The sequence below is a fragment of the Lampris incognitus genome, chromosome 2, assembly GCF_029633865.1.
Source record: "Lampris incognitus isolate fLamInc1 chromosome 2, fLamInc1.hap2, whole genome shotgun sequence".
NCBI lineage: Eukaryota > Metazoa > Chordata > Actinopteri > Lampriformes > Lampridae > Lampris > Lampris incognitus.
In genome coordinates, this window is record NC_079212.1 from 135,585,922 (window position 1) to 135,611,899 (window position 25,978).

At 40.0% G+C, this 25,978-nt stretch overlaps 1 protein-coding gene across 3 annotated transcripts; it reads right to left on the minus strand.

Moving 5' to 3' along the window:
- Positions 1-910: 910 nt before the first annotated feature.
- On the minus strand, positions 911-25,735 carry zc3h11a (zinc finger CCCH-type containing 11A). 3 transcript variants are annotated; one of them, XM_056275137.1, is made up of 18 exons: positions 25,676-25,733; positions 25,297-25,376; positions 22,996-23,064; positions 22,763-22,909; positions 22,548-22,667; positions 18,030-18,153; positions 17,713-17,895; positions 12,643-12,735; positions 12,091-12,282; positions 11,809-11,883; positions 9,909-10,007; positions 5,892-5,954; positions 5,268-5,786; positions 3,924-3,991; positions 3,265-3,832; positions 2,929-3,101; positions 2,613-2,788; positions 911-2,533 (listed from the first exon to the last, which is right to left on the minus strand). In XM_056275137.1, exons 4-18 carry the CDS (start codon positions 22,814-22,816, stop codon positions 2,311-2,313), a joined length of 2,730 nt encoding a protein of 909 aa, XP_056131112.1. In that variant the 5' UTR covers positions 22,817-22,909; positions 22,996-23,064; positions 25,297-25,376; positions 25,676-25,733; the 3' UTR covers positions 911-2,310. The 3 variants fall into 3 exon arrangements, with proteins under 3 accessions (XP_056131112.1, XP_056131111.1, XP_056131113.1); XM_056275136.1 differs by lacking the exon at positions 25,297-25,376 and having other exon boundaries at positions 25,683-25,735; XM_056275138.1 differs by lacking the exons at positions 11,809-11,883; positions 25,676-25,733 and having other exon boundaries at positions 22,996-25,664.
- Positions 25,736-25,978: the final 243 nt, after the last annotated feature.

The window sequence follows — 25,978 nt, forward strand, 5'->3', positions numbered from 1 at the left end:
GGTCAGGTGAATCAGCCATACTAAATTGACCCTAGGTATGAATGTGTGTGTGTGTCTTTCTGTGTGTGTGGGCCCTGTGATGGCCTGGCGGCCTGTCCAGGGTGTCTCCCCGCCTGCTGCCCAATGACGGCTGGAAATAGGCTCCATTATCCCCATGACCCTGAGAGCAGGATAAGCGGTTCAGATAATGGATGGATGGATGACTATCAACGTGTTGCCTTTGTTTGGTGACACAACAATGTAAAGAATGTTCTTCTTCTTCGGCAGTCCATCGAAATGATGATGACTGTGATGCAGTTTAAGCTCGGCAAGCACGCCTGTGGGCCATTAGGCCCGCATTAGAGCGACAACATCATCCACATTTGTCACAGACAAATAAATGTTGTTCGAGTTGGGTCTGTTATGTCTTGCGTGGTTGGCCTTATCGTAGGCTTCTTGTCTCTTTTGTTCAACAGCTGTTCTCGATTGCCTTACTGTGGAGCGCCATCTCTGTCTGTCCATGGCCACTGTCTCCCAGTTGGAGTCATCTATGCTGCAGATCTTCATGTGGCGCTTGAGCACATCTTTGAAGCATAGCTTCTGGCCTCCCTGCTTCCTTTTTCCCTGGCACAGCTCCCGTAGAAAACCTCTTTTGGTAGGCGGTTGTCCTGCATTATTCTCATGTGGTTGGTGTCGGTGACCCAGGCAATCACTTCTTATAAACCCCCAACTATACAGTAAAATATTAAATCGCATCTTGTTCAATAAAATTAATGTTTTCATTGGGGGCAAAAACCTCAAAGTGAGGTTTTCAACTATCAATGCCCCAGCAAATCTAACCATACCAGGGTCAGCGAGGACATTCAGCAAGGACAGGTTGAACTATACTTGGCAATAAGGCAATTAGAAAACTATAAATCAAAGTATTTTTATTGACATTTTGCAACTTACAAGTCAATATTGAGAGTAGCATCGTGGAAAGGGTTGGAATAGGTGCAAAACATGTATAAACATCAACCAACAAGTTGAAGATTTGTCATAACAGACTGGCAGCTATCAGATAATGTGAACTCAGAGACACATGACAGAGGTCTTACATATGCAATAAAACAAACCACTGAAATGAAATGAAAGGAGTTGCACATGACCAGAACAAAGAAATCAAACGACAGAAACAGTCCCTGAGTCGTTTCATATTGTCAGACTGAGACCCATATTTACAAAAAGTATCCCAAAATGCAGTGATTTACAAGTTGTAAAAACTTTGCCTAAGTCAAACATGAACATTTTAAGATATTTTTTTTTAACCATTTTCCACCTTTATTTGATAGCAATGGTTAAAGGAAGGAGAGGGGATGACATGCAGCAAAGGTCCCGGGCCAGATTCAAACTGCGTTAAGGACTCAGACTTATGTAGTATGCACTATACCAGGTGAGCCACCGGGGAACCCCAATCATTAATATTTTAAGACCAATTTAGATAAATCAAAGGAGTAGGCAGGTTATGCAGAATGAGTATACATTATCAAACGAGCATAGAAAAGGAAATAAAAATGAAACCGTGTCACATTACATAGTCAGTATTCTTTTCTACCCAGTTTGACTTTTAATTCTCTGTGGGTTACCAAAAAGTCTTGAATTTCTTTTTTCATACTCTTGGAAAAAGGGCAAAAAACAACATTGCACTAATTTCCCAATAGTTAGCAGGTCTAGTCGGATGTAAAATTAAGAGACATAAGGAGGTTGGGGATCAAGCTGGTGTAAGTGCTTGCTAGACCTGTTTGTTCAACAATTCCTTTATCAATTTACTCATGTTGCATACACAGTATACAGATTTGACTTCTCTCAGTAACAGTTAAGTATTGCTGGGCGATGTAAGTAGGCAATACAGAGGGACTCCCAAGAGTCCTGTCTCGAAATTTACCTGAGATTATTCTTTACAATATCCCCAAGACAAATTATAGCCAATTTATATTCTGAGAAATAAAAGGCCATAAAATTGCAAACATTAAAACCTACACAATGTAGGGCATTTCTTGGCTCATCAAGTTGTGGGAAGAAATTAACAAAAACAACTGGATTGTTTAAAAGAGAAGACAATCTAAATACTAAGACAACCTTATAAACATAAAACTTTGCAACCAAGGTTTGTAGTTTTTGTGAATCCTTATTTGACAGATAAAGAAAAGGGGCTCCTTTAATAAATGCAATAAAATCCTCCGTAGCGACCAGTGGTCAGTGGATGACAGCCATTATTTAATAACAGTTTTTAGGGAGGTTACTGCATTTCATGACAAAATAAGAAAATAAATTATCTGCTTGTCGGGTCCATTAGCTGTCAATCATCTCTGACAACTCCTGCAGCAGGTCATCTTCTCCCATGCCAGGGTCTACGTCTTCCTCCAAATGGTCATCTGTGAATTCATTCATCAGTTCATCAAAGTCATCCACAGCCGAAGCAGAGGAGGTAGCAGAACAGGTGGAAAAAGGTCCACGAGATGTGGCCAAGCTAGGCCTCCGTGACTTGCCCTGGGTGGGAGTCTTCAATATGGGACTAAAGGGAAAGGGAAACAGGTTATTACCCTCCAATGAAAGTTATTAGCAAGATAAGAATCCAAATAGTTGACATTTACCTTTGAGGGATAATGGAAGTCTCCCTGGCTGCAGCAGGAGTGGTAGTGATGGCAGGCAGTGTTTGGACAGGGCTCTGCTGGAAAACAGGGACTGTCTGGAGCTCCTCTGTCAGGGTGCTAGCTGTAGGACTGCTGGGAACTGTGAGGATAAGTTGGTCCTCTACACTGGAGGATATCTGACCATAAAATAAAATACCAGTGAAGGTAATTAATAGCAGCAGATGGTTTGAATTTCACAAGAGATAATCTCCCCCTTTTCAAACTTTACATAATTTTACTGCTATTTGCAAAAAATGTGGATGGTTTTCAAACCTACCCCACTCTGTCCGCAGGGCATCTTCTGCAGTGGTTCATCCAGCACTGTGGAGGCACTGTTTAAAGGTTTCACTGCAGCAACAGCAGATCGCTCTTCTGTCTTAGTTTTCTGACCTGGCTTCACTTGCATTGCTGGCTTTATAACAGAGGGCTTCACATTCAATCTAGGTCTCACTGGAAAGCAAGCAAAAAATGAAAGTATATTTAAGGGACAAGTGTGACAATGGTGAAAGATTAACTATTAAAAATGGTTTGATTATATGGTATCACAAATGTAAAACAATGAATTACTGCTAAATTAAATATACATCAACCATGTAAGGATAAAAGAAGGTACCTTTGGGTTCTGTTGTTTGCCCAGGGCATTTTTTCAGAGAATTATTTTGTGTCTTGTCAGCAGGATGTTCTTCTTCAGAGGAGCTTGGAGCAATTATTTTTGTCTGCTTGGCTGGTGTGTTTGGGGAGCTCCTCTTCCTCTTGCCTGGGGATACAATGGAGCTGATGCGGCTCTGTGAGGGGGTTTGTACCTCTGTCTGTTGTAGTAGAGATGCCTGCTTCTGGGTCGAGGTGGTGTATGAGGCTGTAATGGTATTAGCAGTGTTGTGTAAAGGTGAGACAGCCTTAGGTTTGAGGCTTATTTGTTTGTCAGCAGGGGTCTCTTGAGTCAGAGTTGTGACATCAGAGGCTGGGCTGATAGCTGGTGGTGACACTCTGGCTCTGACAGGAACCTTCCTCCTGAGGGCAGAACTAGCCGGCTGTTTCAGAGAAGGCTCTAATTCAGCAGAAACTTGAGACTGGCTGGTAGAGGAGGCCTGCTCTTCCATTTCCTGCTTGCGGAGCCGTTTCTCACGCATTATCTCCTCAAAAGTCTTGACCTTGATGCCATTGTTGGAGGCAGGACTATCCTAAAAGGCAAGCAAAGGGGGGAAAGGGGATTTATTATCATTTATCGCAGAAATTAAGAGCTCTCATTAGAATGTCCATGTCAGATCATACCTCAGCACATGTGGGAGTGTCAACTGGCATGTCTGTCACATCTTCCGTCTTCTGTGTTGTGATGCTGACTGTATGTTTAAATGAAATTCATTATTTTAGAAAATACAGAACATGGTATGGTAATAACAATCAAAAATGAATATTGAAATTCAATCCAATTTTTTCCCCATTCCATTATCCAAACCGCTTATCCCAATTGGGGTCACGGGATGTTGGAGCCTATCATATTTACAACAATCTTGTCAAGTATACTACATCATTATATGGGATGTCTACATGAACATACGGATTTAGTGCATAACAATGAAAGGATAATTATCATTAATAAATGTTCTATTTCTCAAAATAAACAGGTTATTTAAAATGAGTTGTGTTATTTAACGTGCAGATAAATGAAAATGGGACTGCTGATTACGTAGTTTTTGTGCTGTACGTAGCCGATTATGTAGCTATCTGCTAAGTTCCAAGTAGCCTAGCCAGGGTAGTGTGGCCAATACAAAGGTTTTTCCAGGTATCCCTCTACCACTGGTTCACCAAATATTGATATGTGGGGGTTAAATACTTAACGCAAACGCTATTTTTTAGTTTTTTATTTATTTAAAGAAAGTCAGCAAAACAACTTATTTTGGCTTTGGGATCATGCTGTTAGAGCTTATGGGTTCACGAAAATAATATTGTTCAGGAACAGATGTGTGAGTATCTTCTATAATCTAGAAATTAGTGATGACCGTCAGGGAGGTTGAATACTTTTACAAGGTACTATATCATTTAAAAAATTTAGCAAAACAGTTACTTCCCAATAGAGAAAATAAAAATAAAGCTTCCATGGCATGAAGTCCTTTGACATGTCTACTTTTCCAATATTAAGTAGGACTGAAAAAGGATTTGATACCTACTGATTAAAGTTAAAAAAATTTTTTTTTTTACCATTTTGTGATTAGTTTTTATACAAAGTTGTATTTACCAAAAGATGCTGCTGCTAGATATATTCAAACACGTTTTACTCATCTTTAATATTCTCATTTCTTTAAGTCTTGCATTTAAAAAATGGAAGGACCATTTAAATTCTGTCTTGTGATTGACTAAGCTGTTTTCTGTGTCCACTTGTGAAAATTGCAATTAAGAACAATGGTCTGGGAATTAAAAAATTGTGTCATGGCACATTTAACCTTGTTGGCTACTCATCTTTCATTCAGGTCAAGATAACCCTTTAAATTTAACAGAAATTGTACTTTTGTTAATACTGTGATAAAAATGGTTGTCTGATGTGAATGTTTTAATTAAAACATTTTCAGCCATATTGCCTAGCATTACATGAACCAATCAGTGGAAGAGCTGTCTCACCAACAGAAGCAGCTTTATTGACGCGTAGCAGCCTGGGCTTCTTAGACAGCATGTCTTCGCTGACAGAGCTCTTCACATCGTTTGTTTCCTGGGGCTGCAGAGCTTGACTCCTGGCTGCCTTCTCTCTTAGGATCTCTTCCAGTGTCTTAACCCGCACTTCAGTCTCAGGCGGAATCACTCGGCTCGGCACTGTGGCATCTGCAGGGTTCTGATCTTTGCCTGGGTTTTTATTTGCAATCTGTTGATCTTGCTGCTGCTTCTTTTTTTCATGGAGAATCTCAGAGAAAGTCTTGACTTGGGAAATGGAAGTAGTTTTGACAGTGATAGTTCTCTTGGCCCCCTTGGTGGGTTTAGAGGTGACCGTTTCGGTGGTTGTGGAAACTGGAGCTGGAACAGAAGAGCTGTCTTTCTGTTTCTCAGTCTTTGCTGCCTTTTCCTGTCTAATCTCTTCCAGGGTTTTGATGTGGAGATGCTCAGGAGCCTTTTTAATCTCTTCAACGGTGTCGGGTATTGAGGGGGCTGGAGGAGGGATAACAACCATCATTACATTCTTTTTTTGCATCCTCGATGTACTAAATTTTGGACAACCATAAGGAAGGTGTAACCTTTCACTCGGATTTATACCTGATTGCGTTGGAGCAACAGACTCGGTTGACAAACCAAGTCTATCTCTGACAGGCTTTAAAGCTGGAAAAAAAAAGGACAAAAGGTTGCCTATTAGCCATATTTTTACCAAGAGAAGTAACAATGAGCCCCAGGACAGCACAATATCGTCAGAAAATGAGAATGTAATACCCATGACTTGCAATAATGGTGAATGCATATACAGCTTAAAAAAATGGGTTTCGGATTTTGCAAACATTTTCAACTGGGAAATTAAGTCTGCACAATTTGGCATTAAATTATGATTTGGCAAAAACTAAGGATTTAGGAACAAAATTCCTTAATTGCAGTTTCTTACTTCAGAGTGAACAGCTTGGTCTTTTCAACTTTTTCCCTGACCTTTCTAAATAAGTGAATGAGTGTTACAAAAATCCAAGAAGCCTTTAAACTGGCTCAATTTGCTGCAATGCTTGGTTTAAATAGCTAATACAATAACTGAAAAATAATTGAAATAGCTCATCTATAAACATTGACAGACAACAATGGTCAATGGTAGCCTACTTTTAATGCTGGTTCTTTGACATACATATATACATACATCCAACAGACCCATTAATAATGTTATTGCCTGCAGCTGTTTTTTTCTGCTATGCTTATATAACGAGTACCAAGAACAGCCTGGCAAGTTTTCAATACATTACATACTTTTTAACCTGTAGACTTCAGCACACTCACTAAAATGGTCTAGGTTTAATTACTCTTTTAAATTGCTGTCATTTCTTTTGCCAAGGGCTGTGGGAGCCTGATAAGCATAGTTTCGCTGTTTAGTGTTGCTGTTATAGATGTGTATGTGGCAGGATGGAGATGGCTTGCCACTTCAGTCTCAAGCCAGTCCTTGGATAATGTGCCAACATTAACTACTATTACTTTTGGCTGCTCCCGTTAGGGGTCACCACAGCGGATCATCAGTTTCCATCTCTTCCTGTCCTCTGCATCTTCCTGTCACACCAGCCACATGCATGTCCTCTCTCACATCCATAAACCTCTTCTTTGGCCTTCCTCTTTTCCTCTTCCCTGGTAGCTCCATATTCAGCATCCTTCTCCCAATATACCCAGCATCTCTCCTCCACACATGTCCAACCCATCTCAATTTTGCCTCTCTTGCTTTGTCTCCAAACCGTCCAACCTGAGCTGTCCCTCTAATATACTCATTCCTAATCCTGTCCTTCTTCGACACTCCCAATGAAAATCTTAGCATCTTCAACTCTGCCACCTCCAGCTCCACATCAGTTGACCCCAAGTATTTAAACTCCTATGCCTTCATCACCTCTACTCCTTGCATCCTCACCATTCCACTGTCCTCCCTCTTACTCACACATATGTATTGTCTTCCTCCTACTGACTTTCATTCCTCTTCAGGCTCGTCTCAACCTGCAACCTACTCTCGCTACAGATCACAATGTCATTCCGCAAACATCATAGTCCACGGAGACTCCTGTCTGATCTCGTCCATCAACCTGTCCATCAACACTGCAAACAAGAAAGGGCTCCGAGCCGATCCTTGATGTAATCCCACCTCCACCTTGAACCCATCTGTTTTTCCAACCGCACACCTCACCATTGTCACACTTCCCTCATACATATCCTGCACCACTCCTACATACTTCTCTGCAACTCCCGACTTTCTCATACAAAACCACAACTTCTCTCAATATTCAGGTTACGCAATAAATTGGTCTATCACTTAGGCAAACATTTCACATTGTAATTGTCTGTCATCCAGGTTGTAATCAAAAGTGTTTCCAAATCCTTGTTTTGCAATTAGTAAAATAATAATATGATCCAATTAGAAGGGTGTAGACCTGATTACTGCTTTGTTAGCAGCAGGTCTGTCCACTCTTTACACCAAGTCTGGTCATTTCAAGTATCATTCTCTCTTCTAAACGGTCTTTAATGCCAGCAGTCAACCCCTTCTGCCTGAGCTACATTATGATCTCATCCTGAATTACAGTAAGTGAAATAGCAATGACTGTTAAGGATCAGTACTGTAGTCAGATTGAAAATTAATCTTAATGAGTTTGTTCTAAAACAGGTGTAGAAAACCATGTGCCATGGAGTTCTAGGGCTGTGCGATATGACAATATACACTACCGTTCAAAAGTTTGGGATCACCCAAACAATTTTGTGTTTTCCATGAAAAGTCACACTTATTCACCACCATATGTTGTGAAATGAATAGAAAATAGAGTCAAGACATTGACAAGGTTAGAAATAATGATTTGTATTTGAAATAAGATTTTTTTTACATCAAACTTTGCTTTCGTCAAAGAATCCTCCATTTGCAGCAATTACAGCATTGCAGACCTTTGGCATTCTAGCTGTTAATTTGTTGAGGTAATCTGGAGAAATTGCACCCCACGCTTCCAGAAGCAGCTCCCACAAGTTGGATTGGTTGGATGGGCACTTCTTTGAGCAGATTGAGTTTCTGGAGCATCACATTTGTGGGGTCAATTAAACGCTCAAAATGGCCAGAAAAAGAGAACTTTCATCTGAAACTCGACAGTCTATTCTTGTTCTTAGAAATGAAGGCTATTCCATGCGAGAAATTGCTAAGAAATTGAAGATTTCCTACACCGGTGTGTACTACTCCCTTCAGAGGACAGCACAAACAGGCTCTAACCAGAGTAGAAAAAGAAGTGGGAGGCCGCGTTGCACAACTGAGCAAGAAGATAAGTACATTAGAGTCTCTAGTTTGAGAAACAGACGCCTCACAGGTCCCCAACTGGCATCTTCATTAAATAGTACCTGTTAGAGCCTGTTTGTGCTGTCCTCTGAAGGGAGTAGTACACACCGGTGTAGGAAATCTTCAATTTCTTAGCAATTTCTCGCATGGAATAGCCTTCATTTCTAAGAACAAGAATAGACTGTCGAGTTTCAGATGAAAGTTCTCTTTTTCTGGCCATTTTGAGCGTTTAATTGACCCCACAAATGTGATGCTCCAGAAACTCAATCTGCTCAAAGAAGTGCCCATCCAACCAATCCAACTTGTGGGAGCTGCTTCTGGAAGCGTGGGGTGCAATTTCTCCAGATTGCCTCAACAAATTAACAGCTAGAATGCCAAAGGTCTGCAATGCTGTAATTGCTGCAAATGGAGGATTCTTTGACGAAAGCAAAGTTTGATGTAAAAAAAATCTTATTTCAAATACAAATCATTATTTCTAACCTTGTCAATGTCTTGACTCTATTTTCTATTCATTTCACAACATATGGTGGTGAATAAGTGTGACTTTTCATGGAAAACATGAAATTGTTTGGGTGATCCCAAACTTTTGAACGGTAGTGTATATCGTGTGATGATATAAAAAAAAAGTATTTCATATTATTTGTTTATTTCATGGTGCTGTAAATCGCACTCTTCACGGCAATATCTCATCAGTTGGAGTCTGTCCATCTTTTGCGCGAATTACATTTATCTTATTGGCTGGCTTTTTCTTTATTTGGATATGAAATGACCTAAATCGGGATATGAAATTTTGGTCATCGCACAGCCCTACAATGAGTACGCAGGTTTTACATCCAGCCATTTCACTGATTAATCTGTCCTCTTTGGTTGAAGGTGTATATCAGTCAAATCCCTTGGTGTAGTGTTCAGTTGGCTGGAGAACCCACATACTCGCTGTACTGCATCGGACATGATAGCCTATTCCTGTTCTAAAAGAAATATCAAAAATATTTGCCAAGTGAGGGACCATCTATTGAGGAAAACTGATATTGCGATATAAAATGAACATTTTATTGTGCAGCAACTTGTCGCACTTTAAGATATTGTTTAATAAAGAGTCATAACTTTTCTGTTAACAATCAAAGAAATATGTCCCATGTGTAACGACACCTGAAATCTACTAACTGGAATAACCATGCCATATCCTGGCTCTAGTTTGGTAAAATTAAGTGAGTAGACAACTAAACCTTATTATGATCAACAACTCAACATCAAAGTCACCACTGAGTGGAGTTCTGTGATGTTTAATCACTCACCTTTTTGAGGGGTCACTCTTGAGTCTTCCTCATCCAAAATTCCACCAAGACGCTCAGCCAGACTACGTCTGAGTTGAGGGTCGCATCCAGTTTGGACATCTACAAGTAAAAGGAAAATTCATCACTCACTGACTTCATTTCCTTAGCGCATTGTAATAAATATTAAAGGTAGAATCTGTCATCGTGTCAAACAGCAGTCTCTAGGCAAATGAGTTCCACTTGGTTACTACCCTATGCATAGATGTTTTGTTTGGAGTTTGGTCAGAGCTCATCATTCTCTGGTACTGTCAAATTCTCACAACCCCTCCCCTCTCCCTTTTCGACTCAAAAACACATACACGGGGGCGTCCGGGTAGCATAGCGGTCTATTCCGTTGCCTACCAACACGGGTATCGCCAGTTCAAATCCCTGTTACCACCGGCTTGGTCAGCTGTCCCTATAGACAAAACTGGCTGTGTCTGCAGGTGGGAAGCCGGATGCGGGTATGTGTCCCGTTTGCTGCACTAGTGCCTCTTCTGGTTGGTCGGAGCGCCTGTTCAGGGGGGAGGGGGAACTGGGGGGAATAGCGTGATCCTCCCATGTGCTACGTCCCCCTGGCGAAACTCCTCACTGTCAGGTGAAAATGAAGCGGCTGGTGACTCCACATGTATCGGAGGAGGCATGTGGTAGTCTGCAGCCCTCCATGGCTCGGCAAAGGGGGTGGAGCATTGACCGGGACGGCTTGAAAGAGTGTATTGTTTGGACGGGTACAATTGGAGGGGGGGGGGGGATACACACATACATACATGCCCAGACATCAGCCCAAAAACAGAAAAATCTAAGCAAAATGCAAGTGTGGCTCATTTACTTAGAGGCGGCTTTGACATTTCAGATTGAACTTTTAACACCAGAACGACTGGGATTTCACGCCTACCTAAAACAACCATGGGCAGTCAAAATGACAGCTGGTTTTTAAACTCTATATCCTGTCAAGATAAATACCCAATATGTTAGTATGTCTGTTAGGAAACGACAGACACCAAAATTAAAATTTTAACAGCTATAATACTATTTTTAAACAATTTAAACTTCAGAGACATGGTCGAACGAATAGCAAAATTTTAAAAATGAAAAGATTACCTAAAAAAAAAAAAACGGAAAACACATATCGCTAATCTAACAAACGTAACAAGGCCTATAAAACGCTAAGTGTAAGAAAGAACTGAAAATAAATACTGAAACAGTCCCAAACAATGACCCGAACTTAAAAACTACTAGAACGACTGGGCGGTCATTTTGACCTCCAAGGTTTTTAAACTCTATATTCTGTCAAGATACATACCCAATTGAGATATTAATGCATTGCATAGGTTAGTATGTCTGTTAAGAAATGAATGACACCAAAATTAAAAGTTTAACAACTTAAATACTATTTTTCAAAAAATTTAAAATCGCTGCTGTCCTACACCTGTAAATACTGCAACACCTCGGTGGTAGTCATGGTGTGTCTGAAACGGTATCTGTAACCAGACATGTTGGCAATAATCAAAAATCAAGTTTCGACTATTACGCTGCACTGAAGAATGCTAGTGTGTTTCTAGGACAGAGCAATGAACTTCGAAGGAAATGATGCAACCAACACACGTCATAAATAGTGACATGACGCGCATAATCACACGCAAATGACGAGCCATTATTTTGACCGCTCATGGTCGTTTTAGGTAGATCTTATAACTTTTTTTTGCAATTCATCTTAAACTAATTTTAATGCAAATATATGCCATTTTAAGAGCATTCACGGAGCGGCAGGTCTGTACCCCCCCCCCCCCCTGCAAAGTTATTAAACTTTGAAAATCCAAAACTGTCAAAATGACTGCCTTGGTCATTCTAGCGTTAAGGAACTTTTAGACTGAAGATTTACCGTTTTTTAACATCTTTCCAAGCCTTTCAGCCACACTGCCTTTGGGCCTCCCGTTTTCATCAGAGTTAACTGAGTCTAGGCAGACAAACAGATTGACTACAAGTCATTAACAATGCCAAGTTTTTTGTAAATAAGGGCACATTAGCCACCTACTTCAAGCAAGAGCAAACTGTCATAAAAGCTAAACTTAGTATCTCAATTAAACTGAATCTCAAAGGAATGAATAGTGTTATGTGCCCAATTCATGCAATGAAGAAAAATTCCAACAGAAAATACTTTTACCATCTCTGGCTTGGGAGATTACTGGCTGAGGAAAGGAGCCAATGTTCTCTTTTTCTCTGTTAGCTTTGTTGTTCTTTAGGAGAGGAGCATCAGAACTCTGAACAGGATAACCTGCTCTCTTCATGCTAGCCTTCAAGGCCTTCCTTAGCCGGATCTCCTCAAGGGTACTGACTCCAAAGTTCAGTGAATCATCTGTCAAAAAGATCAAACATTATACAGGGTTTTTCATGCCTATCACTTCGGCTAGCCACCCAAGTAACAAATGCCTCAATCATAAAAACCACATTACCACTTCTTGTTGGAAAACCACAGCAATTTACATTCATGTACATTAGAAAGTAAACAAGTTACAGGGATTGTCAATTTAATCTTGTACAACCCAAAATTTAAAGCTGGGCAATAAACTCCAATGATATACCGTTGTTTGCATTTTTTTCATCATTCTGAAGAACAGCAAAGAAATGAACATGTAAAGTGGAACTCTACTGAGTAATACTTTAGATGTAATTCAGAAGCAAGGCTTATTTGAGATGACACAAAAGTGCCTCTAACCTCGTTTAGGACTTCCTGTCACTTTCCTAGGAGAGGTCAGCCTGGCTCCATCTAGACCCATCTTGCCATCTTCTCCCTCTTCTGAGAACTGATCTGGAAATATATAAATGTTCCAATGAAGTGAACTTTGTCTCACAGGGACAAAAGTTAAAACATAAAAATCAATACCTTAAAGTCAAATTATCTGTGTATCATTTGATCATTTCATATCTGATTTAAAATCAGAAAACTAATAATGACCTTCTATTTTATTGTTAGTTTCCAAATCCAAAATCAGAAAAGCAATAGCGGGCTGTTTTTCGTTGTATTGATTTTGTCTGAGGTTAAAAATAGAACATGAGAAAATGGGATATTTGTTGTCTTCGATTTTGTCATTTAACAATTCCGATTTGTTGTGACCAGGAAGTTATTGACTTTTTTCACGTGACTGGACAGATGTGAGCAGCTGCCCCTAGTTATTCATTCAGTCATTTCACTCTGGTAGCTACTGAACTTTAAGATATAAACCACAGTAACGTGAGCTGCCGAGTGAAACTGTGGTCAAGCCAGCCGTCATCTGAATTTCTTTGCAAAAGTACTGTAATTACAGCAAGGACAGCTTCTGAGCATGGTGAAGGTCCTGAAAGATATTTAATACACATTTTCTTTAATTTTCTGTGCTCTTTTATGAACACAATGCTTACATTGGTTCGCATTGTTCTTTCTCTAAGTTTCTCTCTAACTTCTAAGTTTTATTTTGCCATTATGTAATTCCTAGGGATTGCTTTTCCCGTTGTCCTCTAACAGTATTAAAGCGGAGTCATACCACTGTACCCATTTAAAATTGCACTAATGTGTACAACAGCACCACAAATCGCCTGCAGGTGGCAGTATAATACCAGAACTATTAACACAAAATTACTATTTAAGAAAAAATGCATCACACTCCCCACCTGACACAATTACTTTGTGTCACCATCTACTTTTAAACACAATATATTTCCTTACATGCAGAGCCTTGGAGATTATTCATCTGTAAGTAAAATGTTTACTTTGTTACACGGTAATTGTGAATTATACCTAGCACGAAACAAAATGTTGATGTTAATCCGTGGTCTTTGCTAATAAGCGACACTAATTTTAACATGTGCCGTTTAGACTGTTAGCATAAGCTGGTTACAATGCAAATCCCCAGTTTAATGGACTTCTCTTATGTAATAAGTGGGCCTGTGATGGCCTGGCAGCCTGTCCAGGGTGTCCCCACGCCTGCGGCCCAATGACTGCTGGGATAGGCTCCAGCATCCCCGCGACCCTGAGAACAGAATAAGAGGTCTGGATAATGGATGGATGGGCAGTCTGGTTTTAGAGCGCTTTATAGTACCTAGACAGCTCTAGTTAAGGGTACTAATGACCTACTGCTGACTGTAGCCAGAAGTGACTTTTACAGTCGATCACAGTATCCTCTTACATCACTTGGAGACTTGGATATGCATCAAGGTCTCGGCTCTTAGTTTATTACAATCATACCGCTCCAACAGAACTTTTTCTGTTGTTCTGGGTCACTACTTCCTTGATGGCTCAGTTGAGTTGCCGTGTCCCTCAAGGCTAGGTTCTTGGTCCCCCTTCTGTTTTCTATATACATGCTGCCTCTTGGCAAGCTTATTCAAAACCAAAATGTGTTTTACCATTTTTATGCCAACAACACTGTTATACATGCCAATAAAACCCACAGATCCTAGCAGCCTAGCAAATCTCACAACTTGCCCCTCTGATATTAAACATTGGATGTCCCAAAATTTTGAGGTCATTCTGTTCCCCCAAATTCCATCCGCCCTTTTGGTGCCAATCTTGGTGGTCTGTCAAATAGTCTTAAGCAGGCTGCAAGGAACCTAGGGGTAATATTCAATGCTAACCTCTAGGGATGGGGCGGAAATCGATTCTTGGATGCATCGAGATTCTCTCATAAAAGATTATTATGTGTTGATGCAGAAAACTCAACAATCGGAAATTTAAAAATTCTTGACTGGGCTGTATGCTCCTTATGGCTGCCGCTGAACCAACTGTATGGTGAAACGTAACAGACGTAAGACATGTGTATCATGTTTATGTTCTAAGCTAGGCTACTTCTTCAGTTTTGGTGAGGATGGCTCAGCACGAGCAACCAAGGTTGGATACAATACAATCCAACCGGCACCCTTTGGCTTAAAAGCCAGCATATGCCAGCATTTTGGCTTCTATTAAGTTGAAGGGAAAAGGGACCTGGACAAGAACCACATGTCCTGCAAGTTGTGTCTAAGTAAAATAAAATATTTTGGGAACACAACAAACATGAGAAACCACATTTCATGTTTCCACCCAGAGTTGGAGGAAAAACAGCCGGGGGTAGTTGCAGCCAACCACTGAACAATTGAACCAGTGATATCAAAGCTTCCATCGAACTCGGAAAGGGAGAAGCGAATCACAAAGTCGATCGCAACTTTTATTGCCAACGATTTGTGCCCCTACTCAGTCACTGAGAACCAGGGCTTTCGCGCTACGCTGCACACTTTGGAGCCAAGATATAACATCCCATCTCGACGTTTTTTTTCACTGACACAGCGATACCCACACTCTACAATGAAACCAAAATTAAAGTCATGGAATCATCGAGGAAAGCGGGTAGGATAGCAATAACATGTGATGCATGGACATCCATTGCTACAGAACCATAGCTGCACACTTTATTACCGATGACTGGCAGCTTGTGTCTCACGTGCAGGGGATATAGTTACTGCACAGCAGAGCATACTTACACCTGAGCATGTAGACCAACTCTTGTTCTTACACAAAAACTTAGACATTCCAGCATTCCCCAGCTAAGTGCATTTGCTATGTTGCACTTCCATGATTTTACTGTGGCCTATTATTGGTATTTCCTTCATTATTTATTGTTTTGCCACATATTCCACAGAAAGCGTTAGTTTTGTATGAGAGCTGGTACAGAATTCTATGTTGTTTTTATATGAAAGCTGTTTTTGACTTTAATATACAGCAAAAAAAAAAATTTGTTTTTTTGTCTGAGGGATTCTGTGCTCATTGCCCATAAGAGGAGGATTTCGGTTTAGGCTTTAGGCAGGGTTTAGGCAGCTTTTTATGTTATCATGTGATAGCTGAAGTCTTGCTGAAGCCCATGTTAATTTACAACAAGAATTCTGCTACAGGTTTCTTTTCTTGTTGGTTCGTTGCAATGCTGGAATACGTCACCTTTCAGTTGACACATCTCTTCTATTTGTTACTGTATTAATAAAAGATAATGGAAGCAAATTCATCTGTTTATTTAAATTATGAATCATTGCAAATATGCTATGTTTTAAAAGTAGCAAGTAGTCACACAGTGAGAAAAGTCAAAAATGTAATAATCATTTTATAATCGCATCGTAGCCCTCTGAATCGGAATTGTGAGGTGCCTACAGATTCCCACCCCTAGTAACCTGTTTGATAATCAAATCAAACCTGTTATCCAGTCAGCTTTTCTTCAGCTCAAGGTTATCTCTAAAATTAGGTCATTTTTATCAATTGCTCATCTATAAAAAGCTGTACATGCTTTTATGTATTCTCGACCTGATTATTGCAACGCACATTACTCAACTATCAGCCAGGGCTCCCTCCAATGTCTGCCGAAACGCTGCTACTATCCATCATCCAACCACAATATATTAATGTCCTCTATCCAATCAAATGACTGACAAAGATGATGGTACGCCAAACGTATAAATGGACTGGCTTTGTTTTCTTGTAAGATTTGATCACAGTTTAATAAGACACCATAAAGTGTAGTGTATTGGAAGCGTCTCGAAAAATGCAAAAATGTTTCATGAAAGCCCAAAAATAGATGAAACAAACACTCCAGACTTCCTACAGAGCCAAGAGGTTATTTCATTTTACAATTTCCACAAACAGGTACAGTGGGATGACTCCACTTCTATACTGTTATAGAGGATATCTGGAACAGCAATCACTAGGCGTTATCTGATAAGCTATTGGGAAAATAAAACTTACAAAAGATCAAACGTGGAAAAAGAACAATGTGAACAGATGTCCACATTGTGTTCATAAAATACACAGAAAGAACACAAAGAAAATGCGTATATGTATCTTTCAGGACCTTTGCTTCGCTCAGAAGCCGTCCTTGCTGCAATTACACTACTTTGGCCAAGAAATTCAGATGGCAGCTGGCTTGATTTGTTTTACACCCAGAGGCTCACTTTACTGCTGTTTAAAACTCCTTCAAGTTCAGTAGCCACCAGACACAGTGGAATGACTGAATAACTTGGGGAATGAAGAATGAAATAAATGGGTCGCTACAGTAGGCTCCTTACATAACTTATATTGATTTATTATTTTGTGGGATTTCTGATTTGTTGTTAATTGTTTTTACTAATATTCATTTCCTTAAATATAGTTTTAAACACAGAGAGCCAGGGCACATGCATTTCATTACATTTGAAGGTATACGATACGTTTTATATGTATATGATAAAGTGAACTTGAACTATTGGTTTTCTGATTTTGGATTCTAAATCGGATATGAAATGATCGAATGATACACGGATATCAAATAAATGGCTCTCACACGTATATCATTTGTTAAGTTTGGTTCTTCATTACAAGTATGCACACCCCCAGCAATCTGACACTGCCAAACTAGTCCATGAAGTTTGGAAAATGTTTGGGGCCTCACTTCATTTTCAACTATAACTTAAGTACAAACAATTTCTGGTGTGAAAGAAATTTCAATCAAGCCCAGATCAAATGAAGAAAATTAAAAATATGTTCACAGCAGGTTGCTTTGAGTCAGCAATCCAATAATTTAAAGGGAAAATGGATTCAATCAGTGGTGACAACAGAAGTGACAACTGGGTGTCTTGTTAATATTTCATTAAAGTTTCTACACACAGTAATACCCATAACAACTATTCACTTATAATAACTTAATAAATGCAACAAATTTGGGGACACTGGTTTGACCTTAAGAGTTGCATGTAAAAACACCCTGAAAGTTATAGAAATATCAGGTTCTAGTCTTTTCAACAAACTAGTGTGAAAACATACCATCTTCATCCTCGTCATCATCTGCCGGGTTGATTACCACTGGTGGATGGGTGGGACTCGGTACAGTTTCCTGGGTTTCTGCTTTGATGACCCCTCTAAGCTGGGGATTGGTTGCAGCAGGATGAGGTGTAGTTAGAGGAGGGGCTGGCTCTTCATGGGGTGTGTCCTCATGTTTGGTGATACCTGAGATTAAATAAATTAGGAACTACGGTTTCACAAAACGAATACCCCCACGCACAAACACACATGATATTACAATGTCCTAAGCTCTCTTTTTTAAATGTGTAGAGCTGTCTGTTTAAAGAGAGGCTGGTCACCTTTACTGGGCGGCACATAGATGCCATCAATGTAGCGGGGTTTCTCATGGTAGAAAACACAGTGGGGCTTCTGACAACCAGCTGGCTGGTTCTCCCAATAACATGGTATCTCCTTCCTGTTTTTCTGTTTGGGTGGAAGAGGTAGACAACATGATACAACATGTGAAGCATTATCTGCAAAAACCATTAGTTGGTTCCACTTACAGAAAGGACAGACAACCAAATGGACTTCAAACCATACAGTATATCATAAGCAGGGGTGCACACAAGTGGTATGTCCCTATGCATATGCATCCTCAAACGAAAATGTGTCGGCTCTTACACACTCATTTGTGTACTAAGCAGCTGCAATAAAGACTACAAAATTTTGAAACATTAGCATTTTTTTTTAATAAATTTATTTCTGATTTTTCCCTTTTTTCTCCCAATTTAGTGGCCAATCCATCCCTATTTTAATTCAAACACCCACCCCCGTACTGCATGCGTTCGCCAACTGCATCTCTCCGGCCGGCAGTCTCGAAGGAGACGCCTCCCCACTTTCGTGAAAAGGCGACTCCAGGCCGAACCACTGTTTTTTCCGACACACACAGAGATGCATTCACGTGACGAACACAAGCCGACTCCGCCCCCCTCCCGAAGACAGCGTTGCCAATGATTGCTGCTTCATCGAGTCCGGCCATAGTCGGATCTGACGAGACCGGGGCACGAACACCAGTCCCCAGTGGGCAACTGCATCGACACAAAGCCGATGCTTAGACCGCTACACCACCGCGGACCTGAAACATTAGCAATTTTAAGTTTCATCAGGCCATCATTGGTAAAGTAATTTTAATGTGAAAAGTACTGAATCACAGTAAATCATTTTCTTAATTAGATGACCTCCTAGTGACCTTACTTTAGCAAACTGACTTCAGGTTGAATAAAACAGTGTTAGCTAGCCACACACACCTTAATATTTAGTTAGCATAAGCAATTCAGTAATGAGCTGGTTAAATTATTGACTGGACATGTCATTATGCATGCTTTATTCATCAAAGCGCTATATAAATGCAGTCCATTTATTTATTCATCTAAGGGACCTCTTCAGTCTCAACTGGCTGCAGGTATCCTCACCCTTATAAACAATACAATGGCATAATGACCGAAAACGATCGGTTTCATATGCAAATTGCTGTAAGCATTAGCTAGTTTCAATGGCAATATGTACTATTCACAGAGGATTTGGGAATGGTTGCAATCACAGCACTGTAAGATTGCGACAGATATACTCTTAGGCCCTGCGGACGAAAGTTTCAGCCTGCCTCAGCAATGTGAAGGCACCGTCATCCAACATCAGTACAGATGAGAAGAAAGCTTTCACAACTCTCAGTAAGGACAATAACATCAACATCCTTCCGGCAGACAAAGGCAGATGCACTGTTACATTAAACCAGACAGACCATCATCAGAAAGTTATGTTACTTAGCGACATGGGCCCATGATGTTAGAAAAAGATAATGCTGTTGAAAGAATTTTGTACCATAAATTATACACAGAGACAGCTACACCTAGTCTGTATGGTTTACCTAAGATATATAAGTATAAGTAAGTAAGTAAGTAAGTAAGTATGTGTTTATATCGAACGTTAAAGAATAAAATGAAAATATATAATAAAAGAGAACAAATGAGAAAAAAAATCAAAACAAGCAAATGATATCATCATCAAACATTTGTTTCAAATCTCAGCAATTCGAAAAGGAGTAGGCAGAAGTTAAAAAACTTTTCTAGTCCTACCCCCTTTTCCTATTTTAATAGTTAAACAGTGAACTGTGTGATTTAAATGAAAACTCAATCATATACCACCAGTGACCATGATGTATAGTAAATCAAACAAAGATAATTCATTAAACAGAACAAGAACAAAGCAAGTGCAGAGCAAACATTAAAACAACTCAAGAACAACTCAAACAAGATGTCACAGCTCCATCCCATATCTGTTCAGAATATTATTTTTAAAGAGTCTTTTAAATTTGATTATTGATTCATATGTTTTCATTTCATCACTGCAATTGTTCCATATCTTGACTCCTTTGGTTGTGACACAATGATATTTTGCATTTGTCCTTACTAGGTTTTGTTTAAATGTACACTACCGTTCAAAAGTTTGGGATCACATTGAAATGTCCATATTTTTGAAGGAAAAGCACTGTACTGTTCAATGAAGATAACTTTAAACTAGTCTTAACTTTAAAGAAATACACTCTATACATTGCTAATGTGGTAAATGACTATTCTAGCTGCAAATGTCTGGTTTTTGGTGCAATATCTACATAGGTGTATAGAGGCCCATACAAGCAACCATCACTCCAGTGTTCTAATGGTACAATGTGTTTGCTCATTGGCTCAGAAGGCTAATTGATGATTAGAAAACCCTTGTGCAATCATGTTCACACATCTGAAAACAGTTTAGCTCGTTACAGAAGCTACAAAACTGACCCTCCTTTGAGCAGATTGAGTTTCTGGAGCATCACATTTGTGGGGTCAATTAAACGCTCAAAATGGCCAGAAAAAGAGAACTTTCATCTGAAACTCGACAGTCTATTCTTGTTCTTAGAAATGAAGGCTATTCCATGCGAGAAATTGCTAAGAAATTGAAGATTTCCTACACCGGTGTGTACTACTCCCTTCAGAGGACAGCACAAACAGGCTCTAACCAGAGTAGAAAAAGTGGGAGGCCGCGTTGCACAACTGAGCAAGAAGATAAGTACATTAGAGTCTCTAGTTTGAGAAACAGACGCCTCACAGGTCCCCAACTGGCATCTTCATTAAATAGTACCCGCAAAACACCAGTGTCAACATCTACAGTGAAGAGGCGGCTGCGGGATTCTGGGCTTCAGGGCAGAGTGGCAAAGAAAAAGCCATATCTGAGACTGACCAATAAAAGAAAAAGATTAAGATGGGCAAAAGAACACAGACATTGGACAGAGGAAGACTGGAAAAAAGTGTTGTGGACGGATGAATCCAAGTTTGAGGTGTTTGGATCACAAAGAAGAACGTTTGTGAGACGCAGAACAAATGAAAAGATGCTGGAAGAATGCCTGACGCCATCTGTTAAGCATGGTGGAGGTAATGTGATGGTCTGGGGTTGCTTTGGTGCTGGTAAGGTGGGAGATTTGTACAGGGTAAAAGGGATTCTGAATAAGGAAGGCTATCACTCCATTTTGCAACGCCATGCCATACCCAGTGGACAGCGCTTGATTGGAGCCAATTTCATCATACAACAGGACAATGACCCTAAACACACCTCCAAATTGTGCAAGACCTATTTAGAGCAGAAGCAGGCAGCTGGTATTCTATCGGTAATGGAGTGGCCAGCGCAGTCACCAGATCTGAACCCCATTGAGCTGTTGTGGGAGCAGCTTGACCGTATGGTACGCAAGAAGTGCCCATCCAACCAATCCAACTTGTGGGAGCTGCTTCTGGAAGCGTGGGGTGCAATTTCTCCAGATTACCTCAACAAATTAACAGCTAGAATGCCAAAGGTCTGCAATGCTGTAATTGCTGCAAATGGAGGATTCTTTGACGAAAGCAAAGTTTGATGTAAAAAAAATCTTATTTCAAATACAAATCATTATTTCTAACCTTGTCAATGTCTTGACTCTATTTTCTATTCATTTCACAACATATGGTGGTGAATAAGTGTGACTTTTCATGGAAAAAACAAAATTGTTTGGGTGATCCCAAACTTTTGAACGGTAGTGTACATATTCCTCTCAGGTCATAATTACTTTCCCTCAACTGGAGGGAAAGTAAGGAGGATATGCGATTACAGCTGATTGTTTGTATGATTAACTCAGTGACATATGACATTTCTTAAGTTTCTGGCATCTATTCTTAACCCGCTGGAAGGCAGTAATTAACATCAAATTCAGAACACTATGGATTTTGTGGATAAGGTGAGGGACATCATTATGGAGGGGAATGAAACAATGGTCTCTATGATGTTAAGTCTCTCTTCACGTGCATTCCTGTTGATGAAGCAGTAGTTGAGGTAGTCTGTATGAAATTACAGGACGACCTCATCAACTTATCACCCTTAGAAAGCACAACCGTCACCATCTTACAATGCTGTGATTGCAAACATTCCTAAATCCCCTGTGAATAGTACACATGGCCATTAAAACTCTAGTTAATGTTCATGCCCATATTTGCATATGAAACTGGTCGTTGGTTTCGGTCTTTATGCAACTGTGTTGTTTATAAGGGTGGGGATACCTGCAGTCAGTTTAGACTGAAGGGGTCTAAGCTGACTGAGTAATGAAACATATCTGTAAATAAATGTTGTATCCAGATGAACTGATTCAACCTTCTTTGATTTTCTCACCTGGACTATTGAGCATGCCATAAAGACATTTTTCAACATGAACTGTTTAAATAAATATATCCCAGTGAATTCTAGCATGCCAAACTATCCCATTTAATTGGCTCTCTTGAAGTGGACATTGAAGTGGACATTCTTCTGCATGTAAGCTCGTTTACCTTGATTTCCATGTGGCGGAATTTGCAGACTGTGCGGTGGCAGCGCCCCTCCTGCCAGAGGCTACAGACTGTCTCATTGCCCATTGCTGCCTCACAGTGTCTGAATGGACAGCTGTCTCCCTACAGAAACAGTAAAAGCATAATTTTATGTTCACTACTCATACTAGCACTACAAATGACATTGTATGTTTGGTTTAAATGCAGGATTTATGTACTTTGGCGCAGGTGGAGTAGTAGTAGAAGTAGCAGTCAACTCCATGTTTACTCATGTTTACGCTGGTCCACTTCCTGAGAGTCAGAGGTGATGTGGTTGTGATCTTTTGGGTAAGGGGTGGTCTTCTTCAGGGCCAACAGGACTCTCTCTGACAGCATGATTACATATGGTTTACATCTCTGGCATGGCTGCTTGAATTGGCTAAGTAGAAAACATAAACCATGCGTGGAGTACCTGAGGTAGCTGAGAAGATCTCTCCCTTCTGGGTGCACTTCTGATAGGGTGAGCCCGTGGAGAAATGTCCTGAAGGAACACTTGATCCATGAGAAAAGAGGGAAAGGGGATGGGTGGGCCAGAGACACATCTCTTCTCTGAGACCCTCCGAGACACTTATCTCCATTAGACTGCTAAACATTACCGAAGGGTGGTGCAACAGTGTCCTTTGGGGCCTTCATTTTTTATTATTTTTTATTAATGGCCAGAACTAATAGGAGAAATAAATGTGTGGAACAAAACAGCCAGGGAAGGAAAAAAAAAACTCTTCTCTGAATGGGATCCAAGAATACTGGAAGTGGTAAGGGGAAAAAAAAGACAAACAGACTGTTGGGTGGAGAAAAATCTTCAGTGTCCTCTTGGCGATTGAGGCAAGAGGGGATGTTGCAAACTTGGTGGCATTGGTTGAAGTCGAAAGAAAAACTGGGTAAAAATTCGGGCTTCTAGTAATTTCAGCTGCCGATTACAAGAGCTGAGGAAAAAAAATCTTCAAGGAATGGTTCTTGCTAGCTATCCATATCCAGGGATCCCCCAAAAGGGCCATGATGCTGGTTTTAGACCTATAAATTGATCAAAACAAAATACTCCCCGAAAACTGAGAATGGTTATTGAAAGGACAGGCATAGGTGCATAAATACTAAACAGTCTGCAATTTCAACGAAGATGAAAAGACTATCATGAGATAAATACCAGAACTTGATATGACATGCTCTTAACATAGGACCCTGTAGAAGACATAACTTGAATAAAAACAGAATATGGGGCCAACAGAGGGCTCCAATATTGACGCAGTTTATAACATAAAATCCACATTCTATACTTCTGAGTTTCCAATTCAGAACTGCCAATAGTCGTGTTCACGACACTACACTGTGTGCACAATTATTAGGCAAGTTGTATTTTTGACGATTGATTTTATTTTTTAACTACAGCGCTCTCGCTCAATCCAAAATGTTAATAAAGCTCAAACCTGAATATTTAAGAAAGTAAAATTCAGGTTTTGTCTTTCTTAAGAGAATATATCTCAGTGTGCACAATTATTTGGCAAATATTGGTGAGCAGAATTATTAGGCAACTAAATGAAAAACGAATATTTTCCCATCTCACTAGTTTATTTTCATCTGTTAAAGTGAAAATAATGAACAAACAACTTAAAATTTACAAATAAACATTTCCACAAAAAAAATAAAATAATCAGTGACCAATATAGCCACCCTTCTCTTCAATAACCGTCACAAGCCTTCCATCCATGGAGTCTGTCAATTTCCTTATCTGTTGACAATCAACTTTTTGTGCAGCAGCCACCACAGCCTCCCAGACACTGGTCAGAGAGGTGTACTGTTTTCCTTCATGGTAAATCTCCCGTTTAAGAAGAGCCCACAAGTTCTCAATAGGGTTTAAGTCAGGTGAGGAAGGGGGCCATGTCATTTTCCTGTCATCTTTAAGGCCTCTTTACTGGCAAGCCATGCAGTGGAGTACTTTGATGCATGTGATGGAGCATTGTCCTGCATAACAATCATGGTCTTCTTGAAAGATACAGGCTTTTTTCTGTACCACTGCTTGAAGAAAGTGTCCTCTAAAAACTGGCAGTAGTTCTGGGGGTTGATTTTAAGTCCATATTCAAACCGAAAAGGTCCAACTAGCTCATCTTTAATGATACCAGCCCATACCAGAACCCCACCTTCACCTTGCTGGCGTCTGAATCGGGAAGTGGAGCTTTGTGCCCATTACTGATCCAGCCAAGAATCTGCCTAATAATTATGCACACCGTGATATAGGGTGTTGATCTCCTTAGGCCACACCCTCCCTCATTACACAAATACACATCATCTGATATGCTCAAATCCAATAAGCACTCAAGTTTGTACAGCTTGAAGTTGGAAAATATGCATAAAAATGATGATATGGTCAAAATACTCACTGCCTAATAATTGTGCACACAGTGTAGACGTGAAACATCTCTCTAGTTTACTGTAAGTGGGGGCTCCCATGGCACGTTGAGAGCACAGGGGAGAAACCAGCCACATTTCAATTTTAACCAGAAGAAAAAAAATATTTTTTTGAAATGAAGATCATCAAAGCTTTGATAGAATTAAATAAGAAAATGGTCACCTTGTAAAATTCCCAATATAAGCACAGAACAAAAACAAGACAACTATACCAGAATGGAAGTATAACGGTAATTAGAAGTCATAGCACAGAGTCAAAATAAAATGCAGATTCAAGTCAAATTTGTGAATTACACCAAATGCAATCTCTTACCACAACACTGGTACGTTGTACTTGGACTTAAAAGCAAGATGTCGGAAACACACGCACCTTTGCTAGATTACAGCAGGCCTCTGAACAATGGACACGATAGTTAACGTACGCATTAGTGTTAGCGCTATATGTTTGACGTTGATAAAAAAAGATCAATTCGGTTGTAACTAATGTACCTTTTCTGTTAAAGCTTTGCAAGTCTTTAGTAAACGCTTAAGAGAACAGTATGGCTACATTTAACTACACAACTCGAGCTAAGTCAAGTAAAGCGGACTAAAATTAGCAAGCCAGGATTCGTTTTATTAGTTACCGCGATTTCGTGACACCATGTAATGAATGTGTTATGTAGCAGTGAAACAAAACGTAAAATGTCGCGTACCAATTACCAGATTTATAGAATATATGCGCTCTAATAGCAATCCGCTGCCTCCTCCTTGGCTGGCCGTACTCAAAATGGCGACGACTGAAGAAGAAAAAAAAAGAACTCACATAACTAAAACCCCAAAGTAACCCTCCTCCCCATTGGATTGTTACGAGACTGGATCTTCTTCTTCTTCGTCTTCTTCTTCTACTTCTTCTTCTTTTTCCACCCCCTTTTTTTGGAGTTTATTGGCGGTTGGCAAACAACAATTTGATGTATTACCGCCACCCACTGGAATGGCGGATGAATCAAAATGTCTAA

Bases quoted from the DNA above. Each gene is read 5' to 3' on its own strand.
- zc3h11a (XM_056275136.1), bottom strand. From the start codon at position 22,816: ATGAGTAAACATGGAGTTGACTGCTACTTCTACTACTACTCCACCTGC. The intron at 17,896-18,029 runs GTGACCAGCCTC...ATTTAATCTCAG, and splicing joins CTATGTGCCGCCCAGTAAAG to GTATCACCAAACATGAGGAC. The intron at 11,884-12,090 runs GTAAAAGTATTT...TTGTCTGCCTAG, and splicing joins AATCTCCCAAGCCAGAGATG to ACTCAGTTAACTCTGATGAA.